The sequence below is a fragment of the Nelumbo nucifera genome, chromosome 2 (genome assembly GCF_055504915.1).
Source record: "Nelumbo nucifera cultivar China Antique chromosome 2, China Antique-T2T, whole genome shotgun sequence".
NCBI classification, from domain to species: Eukaryota; Viridiplantae; Streptophyta; class Magnoliopsida; order Proteales; family Nelumbonaceae; genus Nelumbo; species Nelumbo nucifera.
In genome coordinates, this window is record NC_142650.1 from 43,338,063 (window position 1) to 43,356,989 (window position 18,927).

An 18,927-nucleotide genomic window follows, 5' to 3' on the forward strand; every position below is an offset into this window, starting at 1 on the left:
CGTAAATGGACGCACATTTTTTTGGTAATTCATGCACATTTACATCCTAAGGCTAACGACTAACGCAATGTATTACTGGAGCTACCAGAAGTTTCCAAATACAAGTATTTCATAGCTGATGTGGTTCACCATTTACCAATGCCGTTTTGTCCAAAATCTAGGTTGATATATTTTATGTTTATATGTGATTAACATCAGTAATTTCAAAATTATTATAGTTATTAAAGCGACATTCTCATAATCTCATCATTTATAATTTAATTTATTAATGATGTCAAATACCAAGATCTTATCCAATCCTATCCTTAAATTTGACAGCGTTTGTATGTTATACCTGAATCATTTAAAATAAGAAGTATCCATTTACTTGCTAATCATTATATGAAATGCTCCTATCGATGGGCACCATTTATTTCTAAGTACATAATCAATATGGGAGAGATCTGAGTACAAAATTCAACCACTCGTTGAAGAAGGAAAGAAGATGCAAGAATTACGTACTGAATCGGGGGCGGGGGGAATGATTAGAGGCCAGATTTAGATTTACATATTACGTAAATCACTTCTAATTGTGAGCAAAGAATAAAAAATTATTGGAAAATTTTTCAAGTGTTACTGATTGGTGTACTTTGTACAGTCGAACGGCCCTATCTCTTGATTGCTCTTTCGCTTAACCTGACAAAACCAGAAATTGAGCATTAGCAACAAAGGTATAATAGGTGGTCATGTAATACCTTCCCCCCCCCAAGAAAAAAAACTATCATTCGTGTATTGGTCAAATTGTTGCACTAACAAGTCCCTAAAAAAACAAGAACCATTCTGCTTAAATGTGTAAAAGCCAAATTCCTAACCCAGGGCCTTTCGCCCATAACAAGTGCCCAGTGCCACTGAAGGCACCGAAAAATCCAAAGAGCCTAAATCGTCTGTTGGTCATTTGAAAGGTTGTCCACTCATCAGCCTCCTTGAATTACTTACCATGAGTGCTTGGACCAGCTTAATTCCAAAGCGGGCAAGTCTCCACCAAAAGTGAAGTTATTATCATATGACAATAATTACACTTGATTTATTATTGATTTTTTTGGGGTGCATGTTCCAATATAAAATCAATTCATAGGCGAGAGCCTTGTCACATTGCCAGATAACAAGGCGATGGGTTCATTCTAAAATAATCCAGCATCTCACGATAACTCCCTAGGTTCCAGCAACCAACAATCATCTTTCACCAGAAACTATCAATCATGAAAGGCCATTACCAAATGCAGGTCACCAGGTATTTGGTATCTTGGCGGGCTAGACTGGGAACAGAGCTAGCCTTGGGAGGGGTATCCTAGCCTTTCACTAGTAGTGATCAATAACCTTTATAAAGAGTACAAATTTTATATTAAAACATAAAACATCAATATATTCATAAGAAGAAAAAAGCAAAAGAAAAAAGATACATTAAAAAATAAGATAACAGGTGGTGGAAAAGGAAGAAGAAGATGATGATGACGTTGATGGGAAAAAACCAAGGTTTAAAGTATCAACATGTATCATCCCGTATTAGTTAATACGTATTGTTTGGAGAGTTTTCCGATACAGTTCTAACTGGTTCAAGGGGTGGAAGAGCTTTAAACCGACCCCCCTGAACCGGTTTTGAAAAAACACATAAAAAAAAAAAAAGTTAAAAAAACACTATCAATATTGCCCGATATTTAGAACCTTGGAAAAAAACTTTAAATTCTTTAGTTATTGGTTTAGGTTTTGAAGTCTTCAAGGGTTGAAGACAGCATTGAACAACATGTGCCAATGAACCCTAACTAAAGTAGACACAAGCCAAACCAAGCTGAATATAGACTATTCAAGCTCAGCTCTACAGAAAAGCATTAGGCTTGAACTAGATTCGAACTAGAAATCGAGCTTGATAGTGACTAGTGAGCCAAGCCTAGTTCAGCACAAATCCAAACTCGAACACAATGCTTGTCCTACTTGTTTTACATTTAAATACCACTAAAAAATACATCACAATTGCCTCCTCTCATCAAACTAACAATAACTTGCTTAATTAACATTTAAACGTTATTTTTTTATTGTTTTATTTTATTTCTTATTATACATATTAAAATTTAAAAAATATAAAAATATATATGCCTCGACTAGGACTGCGAACCAAACTGAGCTTGGGTCGCGACCCAAGCTCAAATGGCTTGCAAATAGTTTGCTTCAATCTACCCCTTGCCCTAACATTAACAAATAAAAATAGTATATAAAACCACAAAAAATAAATTAGTATAATAATGCCTGCTTTATTGTTATAATCTCAAAGAGTATAATAGTTAAAGGCTGTTATGTGTCAATACAATAGTGTCTTTCACATTAAACTGTAAATAGTGACAAAGGAAAAGAAAAAGGGATATACCGGGGACCATGGATTCGGTTCCAGAAGAGGTTTTTCTGGTGGGGAGTTTTGAACTGCACCTCCTTTCCTAGTAAGGATATCCTGCCAAGATATTTATGCATGTCATGTCAGGAACTTCATTGAGCATAGCAACAATAACTAACTAAAGCAATTAATTTACCCACAAGATTCCACTTTTTCCTTAAAATGCATAAAGAATTTTCAAAACTATGATTGGCGCAATATAAATTATACTTGCAATATGCTGAAATAGCAGCTTGAACTGTACAAATGGTTGGGATTTTTTTTCTTATGGTTATTTGCAAATTGTTAACAATTGTTACTTCACATTTTGCATGAATTTGCAAAGAGCCCTTAACTGGAGAAAAAAAAATCATGGATGAACGAATAGGCTTGTTGGGAGTAACCAGATTGGATCATAACCTTCCAAAAGCCCTCCTTATCCAGTGCATACAAGACGATGAATAAAGATCCCAGTTAAGTAAATGGTGTTACACAATCAGCAAGAACATCTTTTTGGATATTTTGGACAAGTACTCAACAGATCATCAATCTATTATAAATAGCTGTATAAGGGTATTTATTTTTTAATAAAATTGATACCGTACCCAGCTGTCCTTGCCACATCCAAGTAACACAGTCTTGCCCTAGACTGCTTTTTTCTGATGAATAGGGAGTTGTATTGACAAACTTTCACCTTCACACAGTAAATATACACTGCTATTGATCGAGAAAAGCAGGCCTTAGAATTTGACGCTCTATTCATAGAAGAAATAACAAGTTACCTCTCCTGCAGCCTCAATAGCTGCTAACCATTCATCCGAGAATGGAACAGCATTCATCTGATACTTCAGTGTGAGTGAGTCCTCCTTTAGTTCCTCCATAGTTTTATTGCTGCCAAGAAAGACAATCAGGTGGTTTTTTATTTTCTATTCACGTATATGTATTCTTTTTAAATTTCAAAAGGTTAAGACCATGCTGGAACTTAAAATACTTACGGTGGCATCATTGCATCCTTAACTTTCGAGGTTAACATGCTATTCTCTATTTCGCAACAGGGTTTACCATCTGAAGTCTTATGTTGGCATCTACTCTCTATCCCATTCTCTACTCTGCCAAGAGGGCTATCCCTGTTTGACATGGTCTGAACTGAAGACACTTCAGCTACAACATCCATAGACTGAGCATCGCTGGTGGAACATGTGAACTGTGTATTTTCAGTCAAACAATTTCCATGCACCAGTGGAGTATCCAGATTGCAACCATCAGTGGCATGTCTGAACTGTAACTCATGAAAAATATCATGATTTTGAACTATTAAGTTACTACCGGACCCTGTATCCACCTCATTTGTGTTCTTGATCAGCTTATCTGACCCAGCTGTACCTTCATCCAGTTGCAATGGATAACTTAGTTGAGATGGAACATTCAGACCCTGAAACTCGTTTCCACTGGCATCTATAATTTGCAGATTAACAGCAGTAACATGTCCACACTCATTATCTTCCTGGTTTTCATTGAAGTAGCTGCCTTCTTCAAGCAAATTGCTATCACTCATCTGTGATCCCTGTTTATTATAATTAAAAACTCCAGTTGCTTCATCAGGGCCCGGATGTATCATCTCTACACGTTCAGTAGACTCTTCATTGACGTCATGACCCATTAGTAAGTTATCACTATGCACCATTGAAGCACCTGACTTGCAATTTTCCATGGCATCTCCCAATTTTGTCTCAGAGGCAAAATCTGGATCTGGAATCAATTGGGTGAAATCTTTGGACCCCAACTCTGTGTCTTCAGCTAGTTCCTCGACCATATTGTCTATGGCAGTATCACCTTCTTCCACTACAAGTGCAGAGCTCATACGAGGAATATGTGAAGTTTCTAAGACACTTCCACTGGAATTGTTGCTTTTTGGGCTGATGGCAATGGTGTTTTCAAGATCATTATCTTTTAAAGACTGACCCAGAGATCCAGGATGCATGAATGTTTTATTATCCTTCTGCAATCTTTGATTGTCCTTGCAAGGGCTATGGACAACTTCATCAGGCTTGGACCTTGGTAGACAAGCCTGTTTCCTAGAGTGTTCATCAACATTGTCAATAACTCTACATGACTGCGGTTGCAGTCTATTTATTTGGTATTGAAAGCTATAATTGGATGGAACTTCTGCTTTCATTTTCCGTGAATTCGTTAGTTCAAACTTTGATTCCGCATTTGGATGTGTGCTAGCAATCATACTAGATGAAATTGAGGAACAAAAAGTTCTGCTCAGGGCTTCCGTTGTGTCGGTCAATGCACAATAAGTGCCCAATTTAGGCGGTCTCCAAGGTTCCTGAAGAGGGTGGAGTCCACTGGTATGTTCTGAATTACTGAATTTCCTCAGATTAGTAATATTAAAGTCTGGAAGACCACAAGGCTGAGCATTCCTTGGAGACTGGACAGTATGAAAGGTAGATACTTTTGGCTGTAGAAATCAGTGTCAGAAAAGAACACGACAGTAAAGCTATTAAAATTTCATTTTCAACAGAATCAAAACAAATTCTGAGTAACTATGTCCCACTTGCACTGCATCTAACAAAAAGTTGACAAACTTGGCATGATACCTGACCAAAGAATCCCAGTGATGGTGAAGGCATCCGCAAACCTGAAGGTTTTGCTGGTTGAAGTTTTGCATGTTGAATACTGCCACTGATACATAGGGCATTTTGTTGAAGTGATGGTGAAGGTTTGCTAGAATCAGCATCGCCACTTGGTGTGTGCAAGTCAGCAGCTCGAAGGGCTGGCTCTGCAGTCACTTTTATGCTAGTGGAACTACCTTTGCTAACCGGTGGAGGCAGTGATACTGAAGGTTTGCTAGGATCAGCATCGCCACTTGGTGTGTGCATGCCAGCAGCTGGAAGGGCTGGCTCTGCAGTCACCTTTATGCTAGTGGAACTACCCTTGCTAACTGGTGGAGGCAGTGGATTGGTTGGTAAATGTGCCTTTGAAAGTGAATTGATCTATTTTAAAGGAAAATAGCATTGTCATATAAAGAACTCCGCAAGTCATTAAAAACATCTGAATTGATAATGATTAAGTAGAACTGCATAGTTCAAATATAAGCTTTCCTACTGAAGATTTCAAATAAATATCCAATTTCTTACCGAATTTTTCCCAGAACATTGCACAGAAGATTTCAAAGAAGAGGATGCAGAAGTGGAGGCGTTTTTTATATGATTTGAGGAACTTTTTGATCCAGCATTCCTTTCAGCATTGACCGCTAAGGAAAATAAGAAATAATAATTAAAATAAACAAATATGTTTCGTTTGAGTGAAGTGGTAAGTTCCTAAATTGCATCCAGAAAACAAGTAAGCATTTCTTATTGGGCCCCTTCAAGGACAGTAAAGTGCAGAAAGAAACCTGGTGTCCCATTCTGATTACACTTCGAGCGCTTAATACACAGATTAGCATTCTTAGAAGATGTTGAGACTGCAGCACTATCTGGCTTTGGATTATGAAACTTAGGCAGTTTTGATTCTTTTGTTGTTGTATTTCTGTTAGGAAGCTTTTTTTGAGTAGAATCGAGTTAAGATCTCCATTCAATTTCAAGACCAATTGATAATGAGAAACAAGGCAAAATCGGAAAGAATCACCTAAACCAGTAAATCAAATTTCACAAATAACATGGTAGAAAAGCAAATGATAAGGATATGATGAAACCGAAGGCCGTGGACAACCTCCAACGCGGGACACACTTCCGTTAAGACCTTTGGGTATCTTGGTCTTTCGTGATGCCTGGAGAGGATATGTAATAACAATTGATGGTCAATCAATGAGAGTACATTCAATTTGCAGGATACCTGGAATACCTATTGATTTAGTAAAGAAAAGGTAGAATATACTCAAGTTCAATAGACGCTAACCGAAGGTAATGGGAATGAATGTTCGTTTTCTGAAGTTTTGGACTTGGGCAATAAACCACCACTGAGCTTTTGATATTCTTGTGGATGCTTTGAAGGCGATTTTTTAAATAAATTCTCTTCAAGATCCTGCAAATCCGATGCATCACCACCTAAGTCGGAACAATCCGATAGTGATGTTCTTGTTTCTTCAGGAACACTAGACAAGGGCTCCAAACTATTTTTACAGTAAGACCCACTTAGCATTGACAATTCGACGGGATCCAGAACGCCTGACATAGAAAAACAGTAAATACATTTACTCGATAAGGAAATTGCGGTTGTTTTTATTTTTAATCCGCTTTATAAGTTAGATGTGAAAAGGAACAAATGGAAGTAGCCCAACAAAGGTATATCACGGCACCTTCTTCAGTGAAAAAAGCTGCATTCCAAGCCAAGCTCTTCCGCAAGTTGTACATCCCGCCCTTTTTTCTTCTCTTCATTTGCTGTGGCTCCTCAGTTAAGTTCGGCGCACCTGAACTGTTCCCATGAAGATTCTCTTTGTTTCCGATGTCTTCGGATGATGAACGGCAAGGTTCTTCTCTATCCTCATTGACCTCCAAAACTCCTGCATTTTATATAATACAAGTACAGAACACAAATCAAGGATGCAGTTGTTAGTTTGGGAAGAACAAACACAAAATTCTTCCAATCGTAAATCAGAATCAACTGATCAAGGATGGAGTGGTTAGTGTGGGGAGAACAAACACAAATTCTTCCAAGCATAAATTGGAACCAAGGATAAACACAAATCAATGATGAAGTGGTTAGTGTGGGAAGAACAAACACAAAAGCTCTCTCTATCCCCGTTTACCTCGAAAACCTCTTCAGAAGTCGGAACGCTGTAACTACATAGGAATTCTTCCAAGCATAAATTGGAACCACACGAAGAACAGATATAGAGCATGGAGTTGTTAATGTGGGAAGAGAAGAGAATGGAGAATCAAAAACCCTTACCAGTTGAAGGAATTCGAGAATGATTTGCAGAACGCTTAGATCCAAAGGGCATAAGAGGAGAACAAGAGAAATCAACGATTCCGACATCGGAACAATGCTTGTCGTCATTTTTGTCGTTGACGGAAGGTTGTAGCAGGGAATCGTCCTCGCCGCCGATTTCTATGAGCGAGAGACCGACTTCCATTTTTCTCCCTCTCTGCATCTCAAGTGTCTCAGATCTGAAGTGGAGGGTTTATTTTGAAAACATTAGAGAGCGCCAAAGCGGGAAAATGAACGTGACTTCGTGAAAGTGCACGTGACCGTAAATCTAATGGCATATGTAGCCCTACGGTGGGCCTCGTGCTTATTGTCGGATAAAAATATAAAATGTAAAATCTTTATTTTGAAGAGAGTTTTTTGTTTTTTTGGGGAAATTTTGGATCCACTTTGGTCCCCAAACTTTAAAATACGGTACTCAAACTTTTAAAGCATACTAATAGGGGTAGCCACGAATTGAGCTCTTTACGAGCTATTTGAACTCGGCTCGGTTCAAGCCCAATTTACAAGCTTGTTTATTAATTGAGTCGAGCTCGAGCCTAATAAAGCTTGGCTTGTGATGCCTACAAACCCGCTTGAATAGCTATATAATAATAATAATAATAAATAATATATAATAAAAATATTATATACACATATATATATGATTTTTATAAAACATTTTTCTCAAGTCGAGCTCGATCTTACGAGCTTTTGACTTGAGTCGAGCCCAAGCTCAAGGTTCTAGCTCAAACCGAGCTTGAATAGCTAACTATTCAGCTTGGCTTGACTCAAATCCACCCCTACATTACCAATCTAGTAGTAGTCATTAACCAATCCATCAATGTTAAAAGAGGTAAGGATTTGGGACTTTGTTTTTTATCAAAGTTTGGATGGTTGATAAGGAGAATTAGATGACACTCAAAAGGGCATTTATGTATTTTCAAATGCCACTTAACGGCTGGTCGCTTTTAAAATTTGGGAACCAAAGTACTAAGCCCAAAGTACATGATACTTATCGGGAATTTTCCATTTTTTTCAAGTCTAGGCGTAACTTTTTTTAAATAATTAAACTATTTGATTGGACAGAATTGGAATCCCATTCCTATTATTGATGAAATGATATTCTCTCCTTTGAGGAAATAGTCAATTCCCCTCCATTCAAAATAGAAATCTATTTTAATTGATTATGATTCTAATTCTCATTTGAACCAAAAAGGCGAAAGAATAGATTATTCCGATTCTAATTTTAATTTTAATTCCGATTCGAGCTGTGAATCAAATGAACCCTTTCTGATTTCATGTCCATGAGAATCATAAAAATATTAGGGATCCATATTGAGAGGTTATGAGTCCGATATATTTTATGATTAGTGTGGGGCGTTATAATCCAGTGCAACATGCACCGTCCCCATCCCAAGCTAGATCTATTCAACTTTTGAATGTTAAATTCAAACATGATATCAAATACACGTTAGTATCTCCTACCTATAGGCTACAACCTACAACTACCCACAGCCACACATCAAGTTGGGATGACTGACCAAACACTTCCGATTTGCATCAGGTTGTGTGCATCGGACGGTGGAAAATGGTCGTATCTCTTACACTCACTCTTACACTGTTGGGATGATCATGGGTAACCTCAGGTGTTTACAGGGTAGTAAGAGCATTGTAGGTTGCCTAGGCCCGATCCAATCTGCAGCCTGTGCCTGATAAATCATGTTGAAGCTCGGGCCCAGACTGGACATCGAGACTTACCTACATAATTTTGTTTGAATTTTAAAATTTGAATCTGAGTTTATATTCCAAATATCATGCATGTATATTGTATTATTTATATTAAACTTCTGGGTTTGGCCATTGGGGCCTTCAATTTTAGGGCCCAGGTTCGGCCCACATCATGGGCTGGGCTTGATGCAGGGCTAGGATTGAGCTTGAAAGAAAAACTTCTGCCTTAGGCCAGAAAATTTTGGTCTGAGCCACGCTGGGCAATGTGGGCCTGGGCAGAGTTGATCAACCTTACTACATTCTTATTCAGTGAGATCACATTGGCACCGGATAGAGGGCGCCCCAATGTCAACGGTATTGGAAATTTTGATTTTGAATTCGAGATTTGATATAATCGAATCAAATTCAATATTTAATTGAATTCAAATTTGGATATGATGTGATTCGCTTTAATAAATATCTGAATTCGGTCGACTATTTAATTTTTATATATAATGTATAAAATATTTAAATGTTTTATATAATTTATATATAATAATTAAAATATATAAATAATTTATATATTTATATAAATAAAATATTTATTTTATGTATTTATTGATTACCTAAAATAATTAATTGGTCGAATTTGAATCGAACCAAATATTCAAATATTAATTTTCAATATCCATCGGATTCGAATCAAATATTACCTTGTCTGATTCAGATTTGATCCATTTACGCCCCTAGCCCCACATGCACATCTAACCATGCATTGGAAACACCTCCGGTACTTATCATGGGGAGATGTTCCCAATACATGGGTGGGAAGTGTAGTAGGGCGTCAATCTGATTTTCTATTCAGTTTGGTTATGTTTAGTTCTATGGGCGTTTATTTGAAAAATGTATCACATCAGCGCCACTTAGGCATTGGTGTTTATTGTGCATGAAACCATTGTCTGGTTTCGATGTTTATTAAATAAACATTAAAAACATAAGCACTTGCATTTATATGCATGAGCCGTTGGGGAAACTTCGAGTTTTTGTTTCTCCCAATGACCCAGTGTTTATTGAAATACAATGTAGATTGATGCATTGTAAGCTGAGGTGGAATATAACTTTATAGGGTGTTACTTGAAATGCCCAACCAAACAACAAAAAACAATAAACGTTTGGAGTGACATTCTTCAATAAAACATTTAATTGAGAAACACCCCATCTATAAATGCCTACGTAACCAAAAACATACTTTGTGAGAGGTCTCCATTCACATTTGCATTCTCATGTGTAGGGGTGAGCATGGGTCAGTTTGGTTTTACTCCATGACAAAACATGGAACCTATCCTATAGGTGTTGACTATGGTTTTTCCAAACTATAGTCTATGTAATCAAGATTTGTTCTAAGGTTGATTGTAGTATCTACTTGTGGAACCTATTCCTTTTAAAATGAATAATAATATGCTAATTTTCCCCTTTTGGGATTACAATCTATCATAACCATTCCACATTTTAAATCCATACAGTCATTCAATTCAAACAAAATAAAACATAACTCAGATTCATATACATTCCACAATTTAGTTAAATGCAAACCTTTTTTTTCTGAACCATAAACCATAAAGGCAGAATTCATTCAACAATGCATAGATTACAAAACCAGGTAATATAAAACAGCAAGAGAAAGGAAAAATAAAACACTAACAACAAATTAAACTAGCTATTAATAAATAATCATGGACACCAAGAGAGTAATAGCTCATACCAATTGATGGTGGCTTAATTGGTAGGTTTTCTAACTCATCAAGTAAAGACCTGGGATCAAATCACAAATCCTGCAGCCACCAATAGGGGTAAAGCTAGAGGTGGGGGGGGGGGGGGCACTCCCAAATGGCCAAAAAATTCCCACTCAAATTTCACTCTTTCATGTGTATTCCCCTTCCCCCATCTCCTCAATCCATTTTAGGTTTTGGCCCCTTCATAAAAAAATTATGGTAGGGGGGTGGGGTTAAGAGAGGGAGATGGGCTACCCCCACTGTCTAGCCCCATGGAAAAGAAAAGAGACTAATAGCTCATGAAACATCTACAAGTGACACAAAAATCATGAAATGACAAAAAGAAGGACAAGATGCATCCAACAAATAGGGATATAAAATGGTATTTGAAAATTCAACTTCGAATTCAAGGTTTGATATAATCGAATTGGATTCGGATCATTCGAATATCTAATCGGTCGAATTTAGATATTCTATTCATATTGAATAGTTAATCGGATTTGAATCTAGATATGACCTGATTCGATTCGATAAATATCTGAATTCAATTGATTATTTAATTCTTAAATATAATATATAAAATATTTAAATGTTTTATATAATTTATATATAAAATAACTAACTTATATAAATAATTTATATAAATAAAATATTTATTTTATATAATTATTAATTATTTAAATAATTAATTGGTCAAATTTGAATCGAATTGAATATTCAAATATTTAATCAAATTTGAATCTGAATATTAATTTTCAATATCCGTTGAATATCAGATTCAAATTCATATATTGCCTGATTTAATTCGATTCAAATTCAAATTCGATCCATTTACATCCCTACCAACAAATATCAATTTTGCAAGCATAAATACCTCAATAAAAATTTGGGAGAAATAAAATAGCTAAGACAAACTCCATATCTCAATGCAAATAGAATATAATCCACAATCAATATAAATAATACATAATTCATCATTCAAACGCATACACCAAGTTCAAATTACGCTAAAAGCCAAATCTCGTAGCCAAGAAAAAGGAACAAATCTCATTGCCACTAACACAACCAATCACGAAATATTAGCCCATCATATTTGTAGCGACAAATGAAATAAAAGGATGGCGATTAAAAAAAATTAATTGAAGAGATTCTTAAAGATAGAGGTTGTAATTACCCATTAGATGCCAATCCAAAAAATTCAATTGAAGAGAAATTCTTAAAGATATAGATTGTAATTACTGGGGTTATCATTTTGATCTATCACTTCACTAAATGCCTCACTAATATATCCAATAAAGGCTGGTTATTGGAGTCAGATGGGTAAACCTCCAGACCTTAGAACCGGCTTGTATAGGGGTCGATTCCCAAAATTTGGACCGGACCTTACCCGAGACGAACCGACCTATTTGCTGACCATATGATAAACCCATGACCAGAATTGATGCCAGGTGATGGGTTGAATGGTTCAACCGCGTAATTGAAAACATAAGACAGGTGGTCTTAATTTCTGAAACATGAGATGTACATGCACCATAAGCAATGATGGAACCAGCAGCATAGGATAATTCTCCTTATCCATGTAAAGGTTTGTAAACTAAAAAGCGTATACCATTCAAAAAAAAAAAAAAAAAAATCAAAACATCCCACACGCAAAAGGGTTGCCAAACAAGAGGACAGAGTATACTCAACGTAGTACAATCCAGGTCCACCAGAGCCAATAAATTAAAATAATATAGAAAGATCTCTCAAACTCTCAACTCTGTTTGGCTCAAAATAAGGTATACCGCCTTCTCTTCTTCTGCAGCTGCTAAATGGAGCAAACATGACTACAATAACAACGAACCCATTTCCAGTAAATCACCCTCTCACGTTTCATAGGGTTGCTCAACCAAGCCCTCCGACGCCCTTCAACTCCGCCAACTCCAAACATAATACCCACCCGCTTACAGCCTACACCTACAGCACCAAACACGCCGAGCCCAAGCTCTCCGCCACATCCCACGAGGACCAGCCACTCCTATTTCTTCTCCGTCAGCGAAAGACAGAGGAAGCATGGCTTACCTATTCTCAGTCCACCCGTCTCCCCGGCTCAACCTGCCTCAGCCGGCTGGTCTGCCAATTGTCCTACCAGAACACCAAAGAAGGCTTCACCAGGGCCCAAACCATCATCCAACGCCTCCGCGACGAGCGCCAGCTGCACCGTCTCGATGCCAATTCCCTCGGTCTCCTTGCCGTGTCTGCCGTCAAGGCTGGCCACACCCTTTACGCTACCTCCATTATTAAGTCTATGCTTCGCTCTGGTTATCTTCCCCATGTTAAGGCATGGAGCGCCGTCGTTAGTCGTCTCGCCGCGTCCGGTGATGATGGTCCTACCGAGGCTCTACGACTATTTAATTCCGTAATCCGGCGTGTCCGGCGTGTTGCCGACCCTGCCATAGCCGCTGATGCCCGGCCCGATACGGCTGCCTACAATGCCGTGCTTAATGCCTGTGCCAATCTCGGCAACACTGGGAAATTTTTGCAGTTGTTCGACGAAATGCCTGAATTCGATGTCAAGCCCGATGTGCTCACCTACAATATTATGATCAAGCTCTGTGCTAGAGCTGATCGCAAAGACTTACTTGTCTTTGTTTTGGATCGGATTCTTGATGAAGGGATTGATCCCTGCATGACCACTTTTCATTCACTTCTTGCAGCCTATGTTGGTTTTGGCGATTTGGAGACCGCAGAGAAAATGGTTCAGGCCATGAGAGAAGGTAGGAGGGATCTTTGTAGAATCCTCAAGGATTCGAATTGGGAGAATTCAGAGAACGCAGATGAAGTGTTTGTGAAATTGCTTCCTAGATCAAAGATATCGAGTGACCACGACCCACCTTTGTTGCCTAAAGAGTATGCTCCGGACTCTAGAATCTACACTACCTTGATGAAGGGGTACATGAAAGAAGGCCGTGTCAGTGACGTGGTGCAAATGCTTGAGGCGATGCGGCATCAAAGGGACAGCACCAGCCATCCTGACCATGTCACATACACCACTGTTGTCTCTACCCTTGTCAAAGCGGGTTCGATGGATCGAGCACGACAGGTACTTGCTGAGATGGCTCGAGTTGGGGTGCCTGCAAACCGTATCACTTACAACATCCTCCTCAAGGGATATTGCCAACAGCTCCAGTTAGAAAAGGCCAAGGAGCTGGTTCGAGAGATGGCTGATGATGCAAGTATTGAGCCTGATGTTGTTTCTTACAACATCTTAATTGATGGATGCATACTTATTGATGACAGTGCAGGTGCCCTTGCCTACTTCAACGAGATGCGAACACGGGGAATTGCTCCATCCAAAGTCAGTTACACAACTCTGATGAAAGCCTTCGCATTGACAGGTCAACCGAAGCTAGCTCATAAGGTGTTTGATGAGATGCTCAAAGATCCGAGAGTGAAAGTAGATCTTGTTGCATGGAATATGTTGGTTGAAGGATACTCTAGATTGGGATTGGTTGAAGAAGCGAAGAAGATCATTCAAAATATGAAAGAAAATGATTTTTACCCCGATGTCGCTACTTATGGCAGCCTTGCAAATGGGATTGCATTGGCTAGAAAGCCAGGAGAGGCTCTTTTGCTTTGGAATGAGGTAAAGGAGAGATGTGGACAGAAGAAGGTAGAAGACTCTTCTTCTTCTGCTCCACCATTGAAGCCTGACGAAGGGCTACTTGATACTCTGGCTGATATATGTGTGAGAGCTGCTTTCTTCAAGAAGGCTTTGGAGATTGTGGCTTGCATGGAAGAAAATGGGATACCACCAAATAAGACCAAATTCACAAAAATCTATGTGGAGATGCATTCAAGGATGTTCACGAGCAAGCATGCCTCAAAGGCTAGGCAGGACCGAAGGATGGAGAGGAAGAGGGCTGCAGAGGCTTTCAAGTTTTGGTTGGGACTCCCGAATTCTTATTATGGTAGTGAATGGCGGCTTGAACCGGATGATGGGGATGATTATTCCACGGATTCTTTTTAACTGTAAGAGATATTCTGGTGCTTTGTAATTAGGGAACTGGAGTACGAAGTTATGCCTATAATTTAATTCATGAATACAATAATGCAGAGCACATGAAAGATAGAAATGTAAATCCAAATCTGTTACTTCGATTTGATCTTATATATATTTCAATTGCACAGTTGAAAGAACTTATCTCAATTGGGAAAGTTGAAGGAACTTATATTTACAAAGAACTATTTCTGTGACTGAAACTTGGATTTCAACTGTAATATTATTATATACAAACGGGTTTCCTTAAGCTAGGATCCATGTGAAAACCTGCAAATCCCACCAGAAAAGGGAACCCCAAAAGGAATAGAATAAGAAACACAAGCACCACAACTATCTCAAGAACTTGGTTGAGTATGGATTTGGTATTTATGCCATCACTTTATGATACAAGAAATGATAGGGCTTGCTTTCATCCAACCTGGCAGAGGAAAAAGACGATCATATCTGGAAAAAAGGCGACTCTGTTTCTATTCTGCAGAACTTTAGCACCTTACCTTGATAATTGACTCCAAGAGTAAGATTCATGTCTGAGATTTTATGGGGTACCCTACCCACTTGAACAAGTTTTTCCCTTCTTTTTAATTGGAACTCACTGGAATAAGGTTGCATGAGCCCAAAAAGTAGTAAGGATATTTTTGTGAGTGCCGATGATATTAGGAAATGGAATGAGCCTAGTTAATCTGAAATATGAGATTGGATTTGAGTCAGACAATACATAAGTAAGTTTTGTGTGAAAGTAATGTCATTGTTTTCAGGGTTATCTACAAAACTAACCAAGATACTCGTCTATGAGTAATGTAAGGCAGATGATTTGGATTACAATTGAAGCAACAAGTGCAAGATATTGGTTTTAGACATTTGATGGACTACGGGTTTTCTTCCACATCTTATACAAAAATCTGTACAGCACCTGATATTCTCCTTGGCCTTTCTTCAAGTAGATAACCAACCTCCCCTGTTCAAGTTTTCAACAAACGTATCAATTTCTGCAACTCTTGGATCAATCCTATCTGCAAAACTGTATATTCCCGGTACACAATATCACATATCATTTAATTTCATTTCGAGGGGAAAAGGGATCTGGAATAAACAATAAGGCAGCGAGGCTGCTTACAGAAAAGCAACCCTTCTGTAGTTCTGACTTCTGATGCAACTCTGATTGCTTATTTGCTCGTAGAGGTTATTGGGAAATCGTTTTGCTTCTTTCCGTTCACTCACATTCCCACTCTGGCCAAAATCTACTATACCATGCTCCATCCACATAAGTATCATACAGAGATTCCTAAACGATTTCAACCACATCCTGCAAATATATATGAAACTACGCGATAGAGTGAAAAATAAGAAAATTTGATCCTGGGTTTTGAATGTTTTACTGGAGTAATGGCGGGTATGCCACCTGGCAAGCTTTCTGGGTCGATGTTAGAGCACTGCTTGGGAGTGTTAACACCATACATGCGACATGTGGCAAGCTACATGTGATTTGATTGAAAGAGAAAACTGGTGAGTGGTGAGAATCCTATAAATATCCCAAAAAAGAATAAAATCATCCAACCGTGGGCATGTGGCTTGAGTAGCCGAAGTACGAGTAATTTGGATTTTGGAATCAAAAGCTTGATACATAAGTCCCTCTAGATCTGGGGGGCCCCGATTCAGGATTCTCGTGACATGCGTCCGGACTCGGAGCACTTACAAACAGAGAACTCTGTCCTTCAGCGATACAAAGTTTCAATAGGTAGGTAGTTAGATCAGGTCCTGTTTGGAAGTTTGTAAATGAATGATGATAGCGATTCAGAAGCAGCTGTTCTCTCGAGTCTCGATCTGTCTACTCTAGAGTGAAATCGGAAGGGTGCATCGTGCATGGTATTGTGGGTGGAGTGGAATCCATTATGATAAGGCCAAGCTCTCTTCTGGTTGGTGTTTGTCTATGCGTTTGTTCTCTTGATTAGAAGCTGACCAGCAGATCCCGACGCTATAAAGGCAGCCCTTTTTCAAAATTTTCTTCTCCCTTCTTTCCTGTTATTCACTCTGAATGTATTCAATCCGCAAAGGATTTATACGTTGAAGTAGTGAAAAAAAATTATCCAAATGCAGATTGAATGCATGACTTTCTTGCTAGAGCGCACAAGTGTTTGTGACATATGTTTGGCATAAATCGTCCCTTCAATTACAACTTAATCGAAAACAGCCCAACTATCTAGAGAAGTTTGGCATGTGTTTATATTCTTTCTTTTATTCCCAATTAAGACCCCGTTTGGTTTGCAAGAGTAGGGGTCTGGAATCTGAATCGTATTCCAGTTCCAACTGTTTGATTGGATGGAGAGGGAATCCCATTTCCATTTTTGCTGGAATGACATTTCCCCATTTGAGAGAATGGCCATTCCCTGTCTTTCCTTTGGGAATGAAATCTTATTCCTGCTGATTTCAATTCCCATTTCTATTTTTATTGGAACCAAAGACTGAGAATAGATCATTCTGATTTTAGTTGCAAACCAAACAGGGCCTAAATTATCTTCTATTTCGTTCACCAAATATGTGAAATCAAAGACCCTCCCCTTATTTGGCATTATGGTAATCTTTTGGCACCTTAAGGCTTTGTTTGGTTTAAAAGAAAATGATAGGTAAAACTAATGCAAACCTTGTACAGATTTCCTTACCTTTTCCTTCAAACCAAACACAATCTAAGTAAAAACCATTAGATCGCACAGTTGCACTAAATCTGGCCATAGCTTCTTAATATTGTGAGTTTACTACTTCAGTGTTGTTCTAACAGCTTCCGTCACATCCTTATTCACTTGCCTAGACCTACAACTGGAGGACCCAAAGCACCACCCCAGTTCTCCAAAGTACTTTAATTTTTTCTTAATCCAGTTATGTTTGGTGGGTATTGAAGGTATAATACCCATAACCTTAATAGATATTTTTGTAACTCGCCCATCCAAGAAAGTGGTAAGTGTTCCCAGGTGAGGAAATTTTGAATTTTGTGGGCCATACATTTATCAATAAAAGAACAATGGAAATTTGATTTTCTCTCGACTTACCTATGAACAAAAGGAGGCCTTGTGTTTCAGTCCATTCCATTAATAGCTGTTATGCTTTGAAGCCTTATTACATACATACGAGGAATTTTAATCTCTTCATGATAAATATGGAGATATCCTTAATGTATGTCCTATGTTGAGAAATGCATGTGGGGCACACTCTATGGAGTGTTAATCTGATCTTCAAATTAGTTAAAACCATGAATCATCAGTTTATGGTCTTTGAGATTCGTTTGCTTTTCGATAAGTTATTTATTTGGGTAAATGCAATTATCTGGATAAGTTTTTTCAAGGAAACACTTACTCAGATAAGTACATTTACCCATGTTCTTTTGTTTTTCAGGTAAATAAGGAAATGACTATTTTATCCATATAAATCTATTATCAAAAGGTGCATTTTTGTCTCATTCAAGTATTGACAATTTTTCGCCTATGTGGAAAAGTTATTTACCCACTTAGGAGATGGGTAAAGTGAGGAGATAGGTAAAGTGATACCCAGCCCCAGGAAAATAAACTTTCCATGGTCTCCACATTAATTTGAAAAATGAATATATGATTCTTGGTCAATGGAAATCAAAATCCAATTGACCAACTTTCCCCATCTCTAAATCCAAAAAAAGAACACTCTATTGATGTGACTCCATCTTAAATTGGGTGAAATGACACAATATGAGATAATGCCACGGAGGGTAGCCCATCCCTCAACCCATAACCTTCCAATCCAGGTAGAGGCAAGGGATTTGATCCCAAGTCTTCTCTAAGAAGAATAAGAGACCTTACCAATCAGCTGATTGACATCTTGTGGATGGTATCAAAACGTATTTTGTCGACAAGTGATATGGACTCGGCTCTTTTTTGATAAAACGATGAGCTGGTTTTAAATCATTTGATGACGGGGGTATCGATGTATCGTGTACAAAACTTCATTTTTAACTTTTGCATGTCAGAAACATTAGAAGATATAATCTTGCGAGAGTGAGAGTTGATATTTGCTCCAGCTGATGTTCCAAGTAGTAGCTATCTGATTCTGACTATGGGCCCTGATTTCTG

At 38.1% G+C, this 18,927-nt stretch overlaps 2 protein-coding genes across 3 annotated transcripts; one reads left to right on the forward strand and one right to left on the reverse strand.

The window, feature by feature from the left end:
• Positions 1-342: 342 nt before the first annotated feature.
• LOC104588669 (uncharacterized) lies at positions 343-7,518 on the reverse strand. Of its 2 annotated transcripts, XM_010246694.3 has the most exons (12): positions 7,298-7,518; positions 6,705-6,908; positions 6,305-6,573; positions 6,094-6,176; positions 5,802-5,956; positions 5,545-5,660; positions 5,005-5,400; positions 3,397-4,865; positions 3,184-3,292; positions 3,007-3,095; positions 2,399-2,479; positions 343-675 (listed from the first exon to the last, which is right to left on the reverse strand). In XM_010246694.3, exons 1-12 carry the CDS (start codon positions 7,497-7,499, stop codon positions 648-650), a joined length of 3,201 nt encoding a protein of 1,066 aa, XP_010244996.1. In that variant the 5' UTR covers positions 7,500-7,518; the 3' UTR covers positions 343-647. The 2 variants fall into 2 exon arrangements, with proteins under 2 accessions (XP_010244996.1, XP_010244997.1); XM_010246695.3 differs by lacking the exon at positions 3,007-3,095.
• A 4,920-nt stretch (positions 7,519-12,438) lies between these two features.
• On the forward strand, positions 12,439-14,970 carry HCF152 (Tetratricopeptide repeat (TPR)-like superfamily protein). Its single transcript, XM_010246693.3, has one exon. The coding sequence runs from the start codon at positions 12,617-12,619 to the stop codon at positions 14,801-14,803; it is 2,187 nt and encodes a 728-aa protein (XP_010244995.1). The 5' UTR covers positions 12,439-12,616; the 3' UTR covers positions 14,804-14,970.
• Positions 14,971-18,927: the final 3,957 nt, after the last annotated feature.

Bases quoted from the DNA above. Each gene is read 5' to 3' on its own strand.
- LOC104588669 (XM_010246694.3), bottom strand. From the start codon at position 7,499: ATGCAGAGAGGGAGAAAAATGGAAGTCGGTCTCTCGCTCATAGAAATC. The intron at 5,401-5,544 runs GTAAGAAATTGG...CCTTTAAAATAG, and splicing joins AATGTTCTGGGAAAAATTCG to ATCAATTCACTTTCAAAGGC. The intron at 4,866-5,004 runs GTATCATGCCAA...TGATTTCTACAG, and splicing joins CACTGGGATTCTTTGGTCAG to CCAAAAGTATCTACCTTTCA.
- HCF152 (XM_010246693.3), top strand. From the start codon at position 12,617: ATGACTACAATAACAACGAACCCATTTCCAGTAAATCACCCTCTCACG.